Raw genomic sequence first — 13,196 nt, 5'->3', positions numbered from 1 at the left:
ACTTGATGGATTCCAGGGTTCTTACCTGGATAACAGTGAGAGGCCTGCCCTGTGCTAAGCCTGCACATCTTTCCCATAACTCCTTCTCAAGAGTTTTCAGATCTCTTATTCACGATTCCTCATTGTTACTGACCTTTTGAGAGTCTCATGCTATCTCACTGCAGCCGAATACTAGCATTCTTCAGTAGTAAAATTGCATCAGACTGAGGTAATTTAGCTTAATCATAATGAGCAAATAATTAGGTCCGATATTTTCTGTTCTATTATAACTCAATAGCAAATAACTAGATAGACTTACTGAAAGTTTGGAAACTTGGTAATATTCCAAGAAGATGTTTATAATTTTGGAAAAGAGCAATGAATAGCACATAAAGGCCTTTGGCTTTTTTCAGTTATTCAGACAAGGAATTGATGGTGTGCCTGCTGTGTGCCGGACAGGGAGATGGCGAAGTAGTTTTAGAGTTTACTTTAGAACCTAATGGAGACTAGACTTATTTCAGTGGATGAGAATCAGTAAATCATGTTAGTAAGCATGTTATTTGCAAAAGAAAGGAGTTTTCCACAAGAGTGTAAATATATTTAATTACGATACCAGCTTTCAAAATGATGAATAGCACAGACACAAGTGCAACTTAATTTTGTGTCCATCTTCAAATCAACATCACTTGAATTTGTTGGAAAATATGAAGTAATATAGCTTACTGTATTTTATTAGCTAATTTTATGTAAGTCTTAAGATCTTGTTTAAGAAAAATGCATGTCAATTTGTTAAGTGTTCTTATTAAGGTGGTTGCTATCAATGTTTCTGAACTCTTTTTTTTTTTTTTTTTAAAGATTTATTTATTTATTCATACAGAACTGGGGTACAGGCCAGAGGCTCAGGGGCGGTGAGAGGCTTCACCAGAGACAGAGTGGGGAGCAGAACAGGCAGATCGACGAAGTACACTGCTGAGGGGAGCAGCGGGCGGGTCAGGAGAGGTCTGGCTCGCCATGTGGTCTCCTCCGGGGCAGGCGGCAGGCGGGAATCGAACTCATGCGGAAGTGGCTTCAGATTCTCAGTGCTGTGCTTTAACCCGCTGCGCCACCAGGGAGGGCCTCTGAACTCTTTTTAATTAAATTCCAGACACCACCAGAGCAAGAAGAAGCCAGGAGAGTGATGGTGTTGAATACATTTTCATTTCCAAGCATTTGTTTGAGACAGATGTGCAAAATAACAAGTATGTGGAAGATGTTAAAGAATTTGCATGTGACTATTGTTTTTAAGCAGGTTACTCTATGTCTCATTTTAGGTAATAGAGGGTACCCTTCCATTTGAAATGTATTTTAATTTTTATAATAATTGAAACTGATAAAAGCTGATAACTCAAACAGTAGTTGTTAGGAGTATTGGTCTGTAATTTTTAAAATTACCTGGAACTATTTTTGCTGGTAAATTAAATGCTTAGGAATTATTCTGAAGAATGTGGGAAGGTGGCTCGTGTGCTGTTGTGATCCCTGTCCAGTTCATAGTTGAATCTTAACATAATTTGGATAAAGTATGATGTTAAACATTAACAACTTTGTAACAGATCCCTATCTGTTCATTCTTCTGCGCACACACACACCCTCTCCCTGGCTCTTTTATGAAATGAATAATGTTAATCGTCTCGCTTGCAAAAGAGTTCTGTAGCTAGCTTCAGTTCCCTCTCACCAGGTTTTCCATTTGCTGAACCATGAATATTTCAGAGTGTCAGGGAGCAATGCGTGTTTTAATGTAGGATTGTGGAATTTTATTGAAACATCAAAATGCTTTTTTCAAGTTTGGCGCAGTGATTGCATTTTTATAGCACATAATCTGCTGCCTTGGTTCCATTAGCCACCACACAGCTCCTCCTGTAGTTCTAAAGCTGCACTTGGTTATTCTGTAGTGTGCAGTGAAATTTCAGTAGTTTCTATTGTTTGGCTTATTCACTGTTTTATTGCATTGCATTAGTTCTGAAAAAGAGGTGATGGAAAACATTAGAGTCCTGCTGGACTAAAGTACTTTTTTTCTGCTTAACTGTAATACAAGCAAGTGTTACTGATTTGAGAAAGTAAAATAGGAGATTTTTTAAAATTGACATTCTGAAGTGCTTGGCCCTGCTTATTTTATTAGATGGTAAAAAATTATATGTTCAGCAAAAATATCTTTCATACATATGAATTATGTCTTGCATATCTCTATTTAATTCACAGATGATTCTGATGCATGTCTGATTTTCTGCAGGTTTATTGAATATGGTGAATATAAAAACAACTACTACGGCACCAGCATAGACTCAGTTCGGTCTGTCCTAGCTAAAAATAAAGTTTGTCTGTTGGATGTTCAGCCTCATGTAAGTAAACTATGTTCTATTCAACAGCCTGTGTAGTTTCTTGTATTTCTTGTGAGCCTTTTAATATCAGGCAAACTTGAAGTCTACCTACTTTTGGCTTATATATGGTTTTCCTAAGATGACAAGAGCATTTCAGTGCAATCTAAGATAACTTTGGTGAATTAGAAAAGGTTTAGAAATTAGAGACCTGTGTTTAACTCTTACATATATTCTGTCACTACCAAGAATATCTACTTCTTCTATACCGTTTTAAAAAAGACATTACACGATGTATATAATGTATTCTTACATGTGATGTCATTATAAATATTCATGATTTTTAACAATGTACATTTGGTTCTTGGTCCTCCTCCTTTGATTTTAGTTCTGGGTATATCCTAGGTGTATAACCTCCCAAATAATATGGGGGGCATTCACAGGAATTGGCCCACATGAGGGCCTATCTTAGCTGTCGGGCTGCACTCCTGGTGTGGTGGGGTCTTCTGTGAACTCTGAAAGTGAGAGTGGAGAAAATCATTCAGTTCCCTGTCATGCCACAATTTCTCCAGCAGAAATTCAAACCACAGCACTTTCTTGTCACTCAGAGGCCACAGATTCTCCCTCTAATGGTTGCACCCAAAGGTGCACAGCCTCAGGCTACCAGCATGATCTGGAAAACCCTTCATTCCTCTGAAGAAAGATAAATCTGGAGGAAGAGTCGCAGGAACCAGCAGCACTGGCTCTTAGCTCAGACCCCGCTGTGGGTGGGCCGCTCGGCTGTGGCAGAACCTCCCCACTCCTGCGCTGGGCCCAGTTGTTGCCGACTCCCTCGGCGTGGTGGAAAGTTTACGTTAGCACGGCCTCACCAGCGCCTCGTCCCGTTACCCCACGCCTAACACCTTATCCATCTCTCCCACACGTAACCTGTCCGCCCCGCCTTTCAGTGGAGTTTATGATTTATAGTCATCTTCTGGAGAGGTCCTGGCTCGTAGTTTGAGAATAGCCTTCAACTCTCACCCTCCGTTGTCAGCCACCATTGGTCATAGACGTGTCCCAGAAGCGTAGTGTAGATAACATAAAGCACTCGAGGTGGAAATGCTGACAAGCTTCGTGGAAAGCAAGAGGCTGAGGGTAGAATGAAAAAAAGAACAGCCTGAGTCTGCAATCAGGATGAGGCTGGGGTGGCCGTAAGATATTTGTGCAGTGAACCCGTAGCGTCTTTCAGGTATTTGATTTAAAAATCAATTTTATGGTATTTTAAAGCCACTTCTGTTCAATATTAATTATGACATATTTCAAAACACCTTTTTAAAGTAAGTTACGTTTTCCATCTCTTTAGGGGGATTTATTAGACTTAATCGTCAACAACTGATTGAATAATATATTTAAAGACCTACCGACTGCCTAGAAAATAATTTTTTAAAGATTTATTTATCTATGCATACAGAACTGGGGTACAAGCCAGAGGTGCTGGGGTGAGAGGAGTCACTAGAGACAGCGTGTAGAACAGAACAGGCAGATAGATGAAGTACACTGATGAAGGGAGCAGCCGGCAGGGCAGGAGAAGTCTACTGTGCCATGTGGGTCACCTTCCTGGCGGAGATGGAGCTTGTGCTGAGGCAGCTGTGATGAGCTTCTGAGTGCTGTGTTTTAACCCATTGCATCTCCAGGCAGGGCCAATTAGAAAATAATTTTAAGGAAGAAAAGTCAATTTTATTATGAAACTCATTCATGATAGTATGAAGAAATGTAAGAAAACTTATTTTCTTCCTTGCAGACAGTGAAACATTTAAGGACACTAGAATTTAAGCCCTACGTGATATTTATAAAGCCTCCATCAATCGAGCGTTTGAGGGAGACAAGAAAAAATGCAAAGATTATTTCTAGCAGAGATGAACCCGCGGCTCCGAAGCCCTTTACAGTAAGTGTGAGGCTGCTGGGGACAGAGGGCAGCAGTGCACTAGCAGTGGCAGTGGCAGCTGCTGTGGGAAAGCTGTGACGGATGGCCATTGGTCCCGAAATTCTGAAAAGATAGACTGGATTTAGGTGGGACATCCCAGTGGTTACTCTGTAATTACTTTTTGTGGACATTTATATGACACTGATTAAAAGCTATTCATATGCCATTATGCAAACTTACATCAATATGAGAGCAATTAATTTTCAAACTAGCCTTTTTAAAATGGAGAAAATTTTGTTTTTAAGCGAAGTATACTCTACTTTTAGATCAAAAGTAAAAAAGCAAAGAAATACCAAGAGCATTTTCTTCTCCTCTTTTAATTAATTCATCATTAGCTTAATTTGTAAGTGATTGGTTTTGGTTGCCAGTATTTGACACATACCTTTTTTCTAAAATACTAACATTCATATCCACACTGAACAGGTATTGTCACATGCTATTAATTACTAAGGGCTTTTGATTGACGTTGAAGTTAATTTTCTCTTGTGAATTCTTCTGTGACATTGAGATGTTGACTCTGAAATTGCTTCAGTATGTTGCAGGGTAAAGATTTATTTTATTATAAATTTAAAAGTTTTTCAGTGAAAATAATAAATGATGGCATTCTTAGGGCTTGACTCACTGACACAGTATATGATCATATATTCTTAAATCCTACAACAAACTAAAATGTTCCCTGTTTCCAAAAGCATGTAAAGGACCCCTGAGCCAGTGGCGTCTGATGATGCATAGAGAGGACATAAACTGGCCTTTTATGGCTGTGCTCAACTCTGAACAGCTACTTTACATTTTAAATTTCTTGTGATGAACAGTCATAAATAATGTAACCAAGGGATCAGAGTGAGCAGGTCTGTCCTCCTTCCCCCAATAGCTATTGAACACTGAAGTACAGTAAATTGGTTGCCTGTCCTGAAGTTCGTGTCAGGTGTGACTTTTGACTTTGGTCAGAGCAGTGCAGTTTAGCTACAAGTCAGTCACCAAGATTCATTAGAAATTACGACTTTTAGAAAACTTGTAGTTAAGGAGGATAGTTTCCAGTTCTGTTTGAGGTAAATGAGTGAATACTGTACAACACTAGGTCGACCAGTTGTGTAATGTTGGCATTGCTATGAGGTGATGGAGTTGCCTGGTTAATTGTTTTTTTTTTTTTTAAATACTTTGTTTTGTAAGGAAGAAGATTTTCAAGAAATGATTAAATCTGCACAAATAATGGAAAGCCAGTATGGTCATCTGTTTGACAAAATTATAATAAATGATGATCTCACCATGGCATTCAATGAGCTAAAAACAACATTTGACAAATTGGAGACAGATACCCATTGGGTCCCGGTGAGCTGGTTACATTCATAACTAAGGAAAGTTTCTGTACTCATATTTTTTGCAGAGTGCATGATTAAATCAACTTCCATTTTGGTGACTGGGACTTTTTTTTTTATCTACATCATAGTCAATAGATGTGCAATCTGTTAAATTTGATGTTGGTTTGTTTGTAATTTTTTCAAATATAGCATTTGAGTGTTAGCTCCAAAATCAGAATTTGCTGTGCACTGTATTCTGAACAAAGCATTAAGCCTCCATTAAGTCTTTCGGATGTAGCTTTTTTCTAAGATGAAGTGAGAGAGAGTGAGCTAGGGAATATATGCTGGAATTCAGTACTTCCACTGGTCTCAGACATCTGCCATCAAGTCTGTATATTAGTGGTTGTAGGTGGTGTTAACCTGACAGCCTAGAACATCTTCTGTTAGAAAGCTGTTTTCTGGGTGTGTCATTATAGACTAAGGAGGAATCCTCTTTCTGTTCCAAAAGTGCAGCCTTCCTCCTATGCATACACAATACTCATGATATATGCATTTAAAAACCATCAGAAATTACCAAAAATTTGCCTTAGTGTAAGTGGTCTTGGAATATTATGAAGACCTTATGAATACTTATCAGTGACTTAACACATTTAATAAGGGAAATCGACTTTAAAAAATAGTATATATCTACCTAAAATTTTTTCCTGACTGTGTCAGATTTAGTAAGCCTGGCACTGTCTTGGAGCAAATAATAATTACAAAGGCCACTTCTGTTGGTAAATCCTCATATGACAAATTTGGTGTCACCAAAAAGTTGTTTGTTTTTTAACTAACTGAATTTCCCAGCAAACTATAAAAATGTGATTATTATTCTAAAAGTTACTGATACAGTTATGGAAAATGTGATCATTTTCAAATATGTGCAAACTGGACACCATATATTTAATTTGCAATAAGATATATTTTAGAAAACTTTTCATACAATGTTAACTTATTTTTCATCTTCATAAAAATTCTTAAAATTGACAGATACCATTGTAACCTTGGCATTTTAAAAGAAGTTTAATAAGAATTCCTACATTGTAAATATTTAGATGGGATCTGTCAGTTTTCTTTGATACTACAAATCATTAGCAAACAAATTATATCATTCAAAATACTAGACATGTCTGTAAGTTGTATAAAATGTCCTGCCATTCTTGCATGTTGTAAGACTTGCCAATCTTGAATCATTGCATCTGTGAGTTGCAAACAGAAAAGATTATTTTTTGTTGATTTGTAAAGAGAGTTTAGATGTTATGTTTAAAAAATAGAATGTAGTGAAATTTTATATATTTATGAAATATTTGAAAAGGCATATTTTTTAAATTATCAAATGGGCTCTTCATAAAATAAATTGATTATATGTAAAAGTGTCATACTTTAAAATAGTAGTTTTTTAAGTCAGGGTCAACATTCCATGTAAATACTTGACTTTTCTTTGTACACAGAAAGGTGCACGTGTGTATTTGTATGCACCGCTCACTGGCTAACATTAGCCAGTGGGCTTCTTGTGAGACAAAGGTAAATAGGACTCCCACGGCTTGATACACCAAAGTAGATAATCTGACTTAATGTTGTTTAACAACATAATCCAAATGAGTTTTAAGTCTATTCACCAAACAGTAAGCCATTTAGTGTTTTAAAAGTGGGGGAAGGAGAAGGGTCTTCATAGCTGAGACAAGCTTTTAAGTTGTGTTGCTGGTCTTAGAAACCAAGTCTTACATAGATGGTTTGGAAAGAATGTTCTCCCCTTTGAATACTGACTAAAATTACCTACAAATCAAGACTTCTTGTAATGGGAAATGTAGAATATTTAAACATTCTACATTCTTCATTTTGGAGAATTTACATTTTTTTTTTCATTTGAAATAACTGCCTATATTCTTTACTGTAGAAACAGTGGGAAGTGGTCAAGACAAACCTTTTTGTTGATGGTCTAAGTGATAGGAGTGTTAAAAAATATATAACTTCCAGACCTTTGCTCCCTCTCTAAGCTAGAGATGAACCGTAATTTTAAAATAAAAAAGGGGGCACTTTGGCAATTTGAGAAATCTTTTCCCAGATAGCGTACATGGAGTCACAGTGATGTTTACATGGCCATCTTGATGCTTGCTGTTAGAAAGACTTGGTTAAAATTTAATAAGGTGGGCCAAGAGCTTATTGATAGTTGCAGCATAGGACCCTTCATTCTGTACTTTGTTCACATCCAGCCTCCTCCTCCAGTAGAGACAAGGTCTGTGTGTCCTTCACTGTGCTAGATCTTTGAGCAGCCTGCCCCCCAGCACAGTGTCAAGCCACTCTCTGAGCGAAGGGTGAATGTTGGTTTTCAGTACATATATTTAAAATTCAAGATCACCAAGGGAATTCTGACTTTCCATGAATAACAGATTATAGTCAGCTAAAAACAAAGAGTTGAAATTGAAATACCATTTCTTACATTGTTTTGCTTACTGATGTAGATGCTCTTGAGATCTTTAAGACTGACTTCTCTGTCATTGTGTCATGATTCAATGAGCCTAAATTGTAATTACTTAAAATCAACAAACATGTAAACTTCTCAGTTTTACAAAATTTGTGAAAAGTTTCCCAAAGATAGAGATTTTATTTATTTATTTTTTTGACTAGTAAGGAATTATAAATACATGTAATAGGAAACCTTTGCTTGTAATAAAGTATCTTCAAAGTATGTTTTAAAATTTTTTGTACATGGTTATCTGTTACGCTGTTCACCATGGTAAGACAAATCTGTTTTCTGCTCATAGCTAGTGATTTATTTGAACTTGCTCTGTCTAAAGGTAAATTTTGTATTTGTTTCATTTATTAGTTTCATCAAGGTTCTCAAACAGCTGGAATGCACTGTCTTTCTCTTCCCATACAGTGTAGTTATCTACAGTGGTCAAGAATCATGGTGGCCTGGATGGTCCTCAGTTGGAGTGTGAACTAATTCTTACTTTTAGCCACAAAATGCAATAGAATCATTGTGAAAGAAATGTGCCTTCATTATATTAATGCCTTCTACCACCACACTTTCTTTCCCAGTTTTTGCTCAGATACAGTTCAACAACTGAGTTCAAAATATATTTTGCTTTTATAACATCTAAATTAATGTGCACACACCTTTATAGGCTTAGTCACTGTCAGAGCAATATGTACTTACTAATCATCAAATATCTGTTTGATTTACACACATTATCTCATTTAACCTCTCAACTATTCTATATGAAAGATAGCTCCTTCATATTTACAGTAGAGAAAATTGACGGCAGGGCTTCAGTGCCTTTCCCAAGGTGACGATGGTGAGTAAGTCTGCAGTCAGAGTTTGACTCTTGGTCTGGTTTCCTCCACTCCATGCTGTTTTCACTGTTGTGCTTCCTAGTGTTGTTATAACTTGAGCCAAAGCCAGAAACAGGTGAGTAGAGGGATGAACATTCAATCTTTTTCTACATGTGGTTTACAAGGAGTTTTCTGCAAATACTGTTGCTTTCCTCAGATACAACTTGATATATCTATTATTGTATGAGTAGGTTAATCTTCAAACAGTGACTAATAACAGAAGCATATAAAAACGTATGGCACTGGGCCCTCCCTGGTTGCGCAGTGGGTTAAAGCACAGCACAAAGAAGCTTAAGCCACTTCTGCATGAGTTCGATCCCCGCCTGCCCCAGAGGAGATCCACATGGCGAGGCAGACTTCTCCTGGCCCGCCCACTGCTCCCCTCAGCAGTGTACTTCATCGATCTGCCTGTTCTATGCCCCACTCTGTTTCTGGTGAATCCTCTCACCCTCTGCATCTCTGGCCTGTACCCCAGTTCTGTACGAATAAATAAAAAAAAAACAACATATGGCACTAATAGGCAGTTTTGTTTAGTCTGAGTCCCATCCTTAGCATTTAATCATAATTGGCCTGAGTCAATCTTGACAGCCTACTCTTTGCAGGCACATCTAAGTTGATCATACTACCTAATGCCAGGCAATTTCTACTGGAAGAACTATAAGAAAAATCTTGCTTCCCTGATTTAAAGTTGTAACTGAATGAATTGAAGATCTTTCTTTGATGATCCTTCCCCCATGCTTCTGTTGGAGTTGCTTGTATGTGAGGCTTTCCTGCCTGACAACATTAATCCTGACCCTAAACCAGAGGATAGTAAGGACCCATCTTTTTACTTTATGGCTAAATAATATTCCTCTGTGTGGGGGTGTGTACATAATGCATTTATTAAATCAATAATGGGATGTAATTATTTAGCCACAAAACAAAGGAAGCCCTAACTTGTGACAACATGGGAGGCCTTTATGACCACTATTCTAAATGAAATAAGTTAGACAAAGAATGACAAATACTGGATGTTCTCACATGTGGAACCTTAAAATGCTGAACTAGTAATAGTAGGATGGTAGTTTCTAGCAGCTAAGAGATGGGGGAATGGGCAAATATTGGGCAAGGGATACCAAATTCTAGATATTGGATAAATAAATTCTGGGTGTCTAGTGTATAGTGTAATGACAGTAGTGCTGCATTAAAAACTTAAAATTGCTACGAGACTAGATCTCTTGTTAGCAAAAAACTAATTATGTGAGATGACAGAGTTTTTGATTAACATGTGAATAATATTTTGTGATATATACGTTTATCATTTCATCATCATGGACTGACAGCGTATGTTTTACGTCAGTTATCTCAATAAAGTTGGAAAAATAATATTGATGGATTATCACTGTTAAATTGTTGTTTTGTTTTTCTCTGCTTCAACCACTTCTAATCAAAAGCTTTATTCATGAGCAACTCACATCACTGCCAGGATTCACTTTCACTCACCAGCGCTGGTCCTGTTGCTCAGCTGTCACATTCCCTGCTGAACTTTAAAACACTGTAGGGGTTATGGGACAGACTGAGCAAGAGACTCCATTTAAATTTTTTCTTGACTTCCACTCTTTTTCCTCGTTATGGATAAGAATTTAACTTTAAAACTCATTGGTGAGTCCTCCCTGGTGGCGCAGTGGGTGAAAGCACAGCACTAAGAAGCTAAAGCCACTTCAGCATGAGTTCGATCCCCGCCCTGGAGGTGACCACATGGTACAACAGACCTCTCTTGACGCGCTGATCCCTTCAGCAGAGTACTTTGACAGTTGGCCTGTCCTGCTCCCCACTCTGTCTCTGGTGAATCCTCTCACCGCCCCTGCACCTTTGGCCTGTACCCCAGTTCTGTATGCATAAATAACTAAATCTTTTTAAAAAAAAAAACCTCAAGTTTGCAGAAAGTTGTTTGGATTTACAAATTTATCATGGTTGTGAGTCTACCAGTTTGAACAAAGTAATATTTATTTAACTTGATTTGGACAAGAGTAATATCAAAGCGTTCCATCCTCTGAGACTTTCGCTCTGTATCAGACAGTATAGGAGCTTTTGGTAACCATAAAATACAGAAAAGATCTAAACAGAAGTATATTAAATATCCTTGGTTATAAAATAATTGCTAAAAATGTTAAAGAAGACATACATAACATAAAATAGTAACCTACAGAAACAGTGCAATTAGGGACCTGGGGACCTGGAGGATACCAAAACAACTGAAGATGGAAAAGGAAGGAAGCAAAAGAAATGTCCATAAATATGAGTTAAATTGCTATTTTTAAAAGAATTTGCAGTCACCTATAGGACTAAGAGAACTACAAAGAGGAATAAATAGGAGAACCCATTAAATGAGATGACAGAAACAAGACCAGGTGAATCTTACTGCAAATTTAAGTGGTATCAACTCATGTATTAAGAGACAGCTTTTCAGTTCTTTCCAAAACTGTTATTGATCATATGCTTCCAGAAGAGAACATTTAAGAGGATTGACCACGATGCCAGACCACAGGGGGGCACAAAAATAGTAGCAAAACTGACTTCATTGTTTGTCTGAGTAAAAAATCATTCTTTAGTAATCCATAGTAGAAGTCACAAAAGAAAGCAATAATGGTCAAGAGATGTAATCAACAAAACTACAATTTTTGGTTATTTTTAAGGCACTTCTGATAGACCCTGAGGGAAAAAATGAGAATAGAATGACCAAATACCCTAATTCTTACCTCATCTCATAGCATCCTTTGTCCAGTGAGCAGATTACTCTGTTCAAGGGTTCTTCAGAGTCCTGAGGTAGGCCACAAGGAGAACCTCATTACAGTTTGAATTTTTTAAATACTTCAAATTATGCTTTATGTCCAATAAAATTAAAAATGAATAACAGTAACCGAAGAAAGACCACCTAGAAAAATTTTTTAAATTTTAAAGTAATCTGATCATCAAAATAAAAAATTTCAGATTATTCAGCAAACAACAATGAAGCTATCAGAATCTATGAAATATGACTACCACTGAACTCAGGAAAATCTGTAGCTGTAAAAGCTTTTCTAAGGAAAAAAAATAAATAAACATTGGCTCGAGCAACTCAGGAAAGAATAACATGAGTCGTATTTTGGCTAGGTTAGAATATACACTGAATTTTCCAGGAATGCACTACCATATAAATCAAAGGAAGACTGTACTTCATTTTCTTTAGAACTTTACCAAGCCTTTTCACCATTTTGCAGCATCGGGTCACTAAAGGCAATGCCACTGGTAGCAGCCAAGTCCCCAGTGTGGCCCACTGGTGTGCATGTGGTGGTGACTGTGTTGTCCCCAGGGAAGTACTGCTTGAGAATCAATGTGTCAAGAGTGTGAATGATTTTCAGTTGCTCGCCTCTTAATTTCTCCCTGACAGTGGGGTTTCTTTTTAATTATGCAGCTTACACATCTATGGGTTTCACTTAAGAATAGCAAAAGCGAACTTCTAGAATTTCTCTTCTAGAAAAGGGCCATTAGGATTATGGCTACTTCAGATGCATGTCCATTCAGCTGCTTCTGTGAGTTTCACTGTTCGTCCTGTTGTAATCTATTGTGAGATGATTAACGTGCAGCTGAGCGTAAATCAGTGTCCTTGGAGATACTCTGCTATGAACAGATTACTGGAGAAGAAACTATCTTGAGGTTAATATTTTAAAAGTAGTAAAATTGAGTAAAATCGTAGACATTACCACAGACCTAAGTATTAAAATACCAAGCTGATAGACTCCCAGAACATAATTTTTAAAGGATAAGAAATGAAAACTGCTGTGGTACCAGTACGGTCAGCTTGCAAGTTTGCCATTTGCAGCAACCTGGATGGAGCTGGAAGGGATTATGCTAAACGAAATAAGTCAGAAAAAAAAGATAAATATGGTTTCATTTATAGAGAGACTATAGAAATTATATAGAGAAATAATGAAGGGTCAGGTAAAAGACAACTTGCAAGTGATCTCAGTTTTATTCATAAAGCAGGAGACAAGACAGATTCTCTGCTAAAAGTGAGTTCTCTTAGTTCAGCGGCTTTAAAAAAAGTGCCCATCTTCAGACTGGCACAGACTGACATTTGCATGTTGCATCCCTTAGAATTCCTTCAGATTTAAGTGTTAAGATGCCCAGCCCAAACTGGCATCACTCAAAGGCTAATCCACTTTTGCATGTGGATGGATGTCTGGATAGCCCGGGGCAGCCCTGGCTTGG

General features: G+C 37.5%; 1 protein-coding gene across 2 annotated transcripts in view; it reads left to right on the top strand.

The window, feature by feature from the left end:
• The window catches only part of MPP7 (membrane protein, palmitoylated 7 (MAGUK p55 subfamily member 7)), a 134,378-nt gene extending 127,470 nt beyond the window's left edge, over positions 1-6,908 (top strand). For both annotated transcript variants that reach the window (XM_004693051.2, XM_012732657.1), the window contains 4 exons: positions 1,124-1,217; positions 2,246-2,354; positions 4,111-4,254; positions 5,464-6,908. In XM_004693051.2, the coding sequence (XP_004693108.2) occupies positions 1,124-1,217; positions 2,246-2,354; positions 4,111-4,254; positions 5,464-5,643 (527 nt within the window). In that variant the 3' untranslated portion in view covers positions 5,644-6,908. The remainder of the gene's footprint in view (positions 1-1,123; positions 1,218-2,245; positions 2,355-4,110; positions 4,255-5,463) is intronic.
• Positions 6,909-13,196: the final 6,288 nt, after the last annotated feature.

Source organism: Condylura cristata, unplaced genomic scaffold (genome assembly GCF_000260355.1).
Source record: "Condylura cristata isolate star-nosed mole 26May11 unplaced genomic scaffold, ConCri1.0 scaffold00035, whole genome shotgun sequence".
Taxonomy (NCBI): Eukaryota; Metazoa; Chordata; class Mammalia; order Eulipotyphla; family Talpidae; genus Condylura; species Condylura cristata.
Note: the sequence above shows the minus strand (reverse complement) of the source record. Positions and strands in the feature narration are given on the sequence as shown.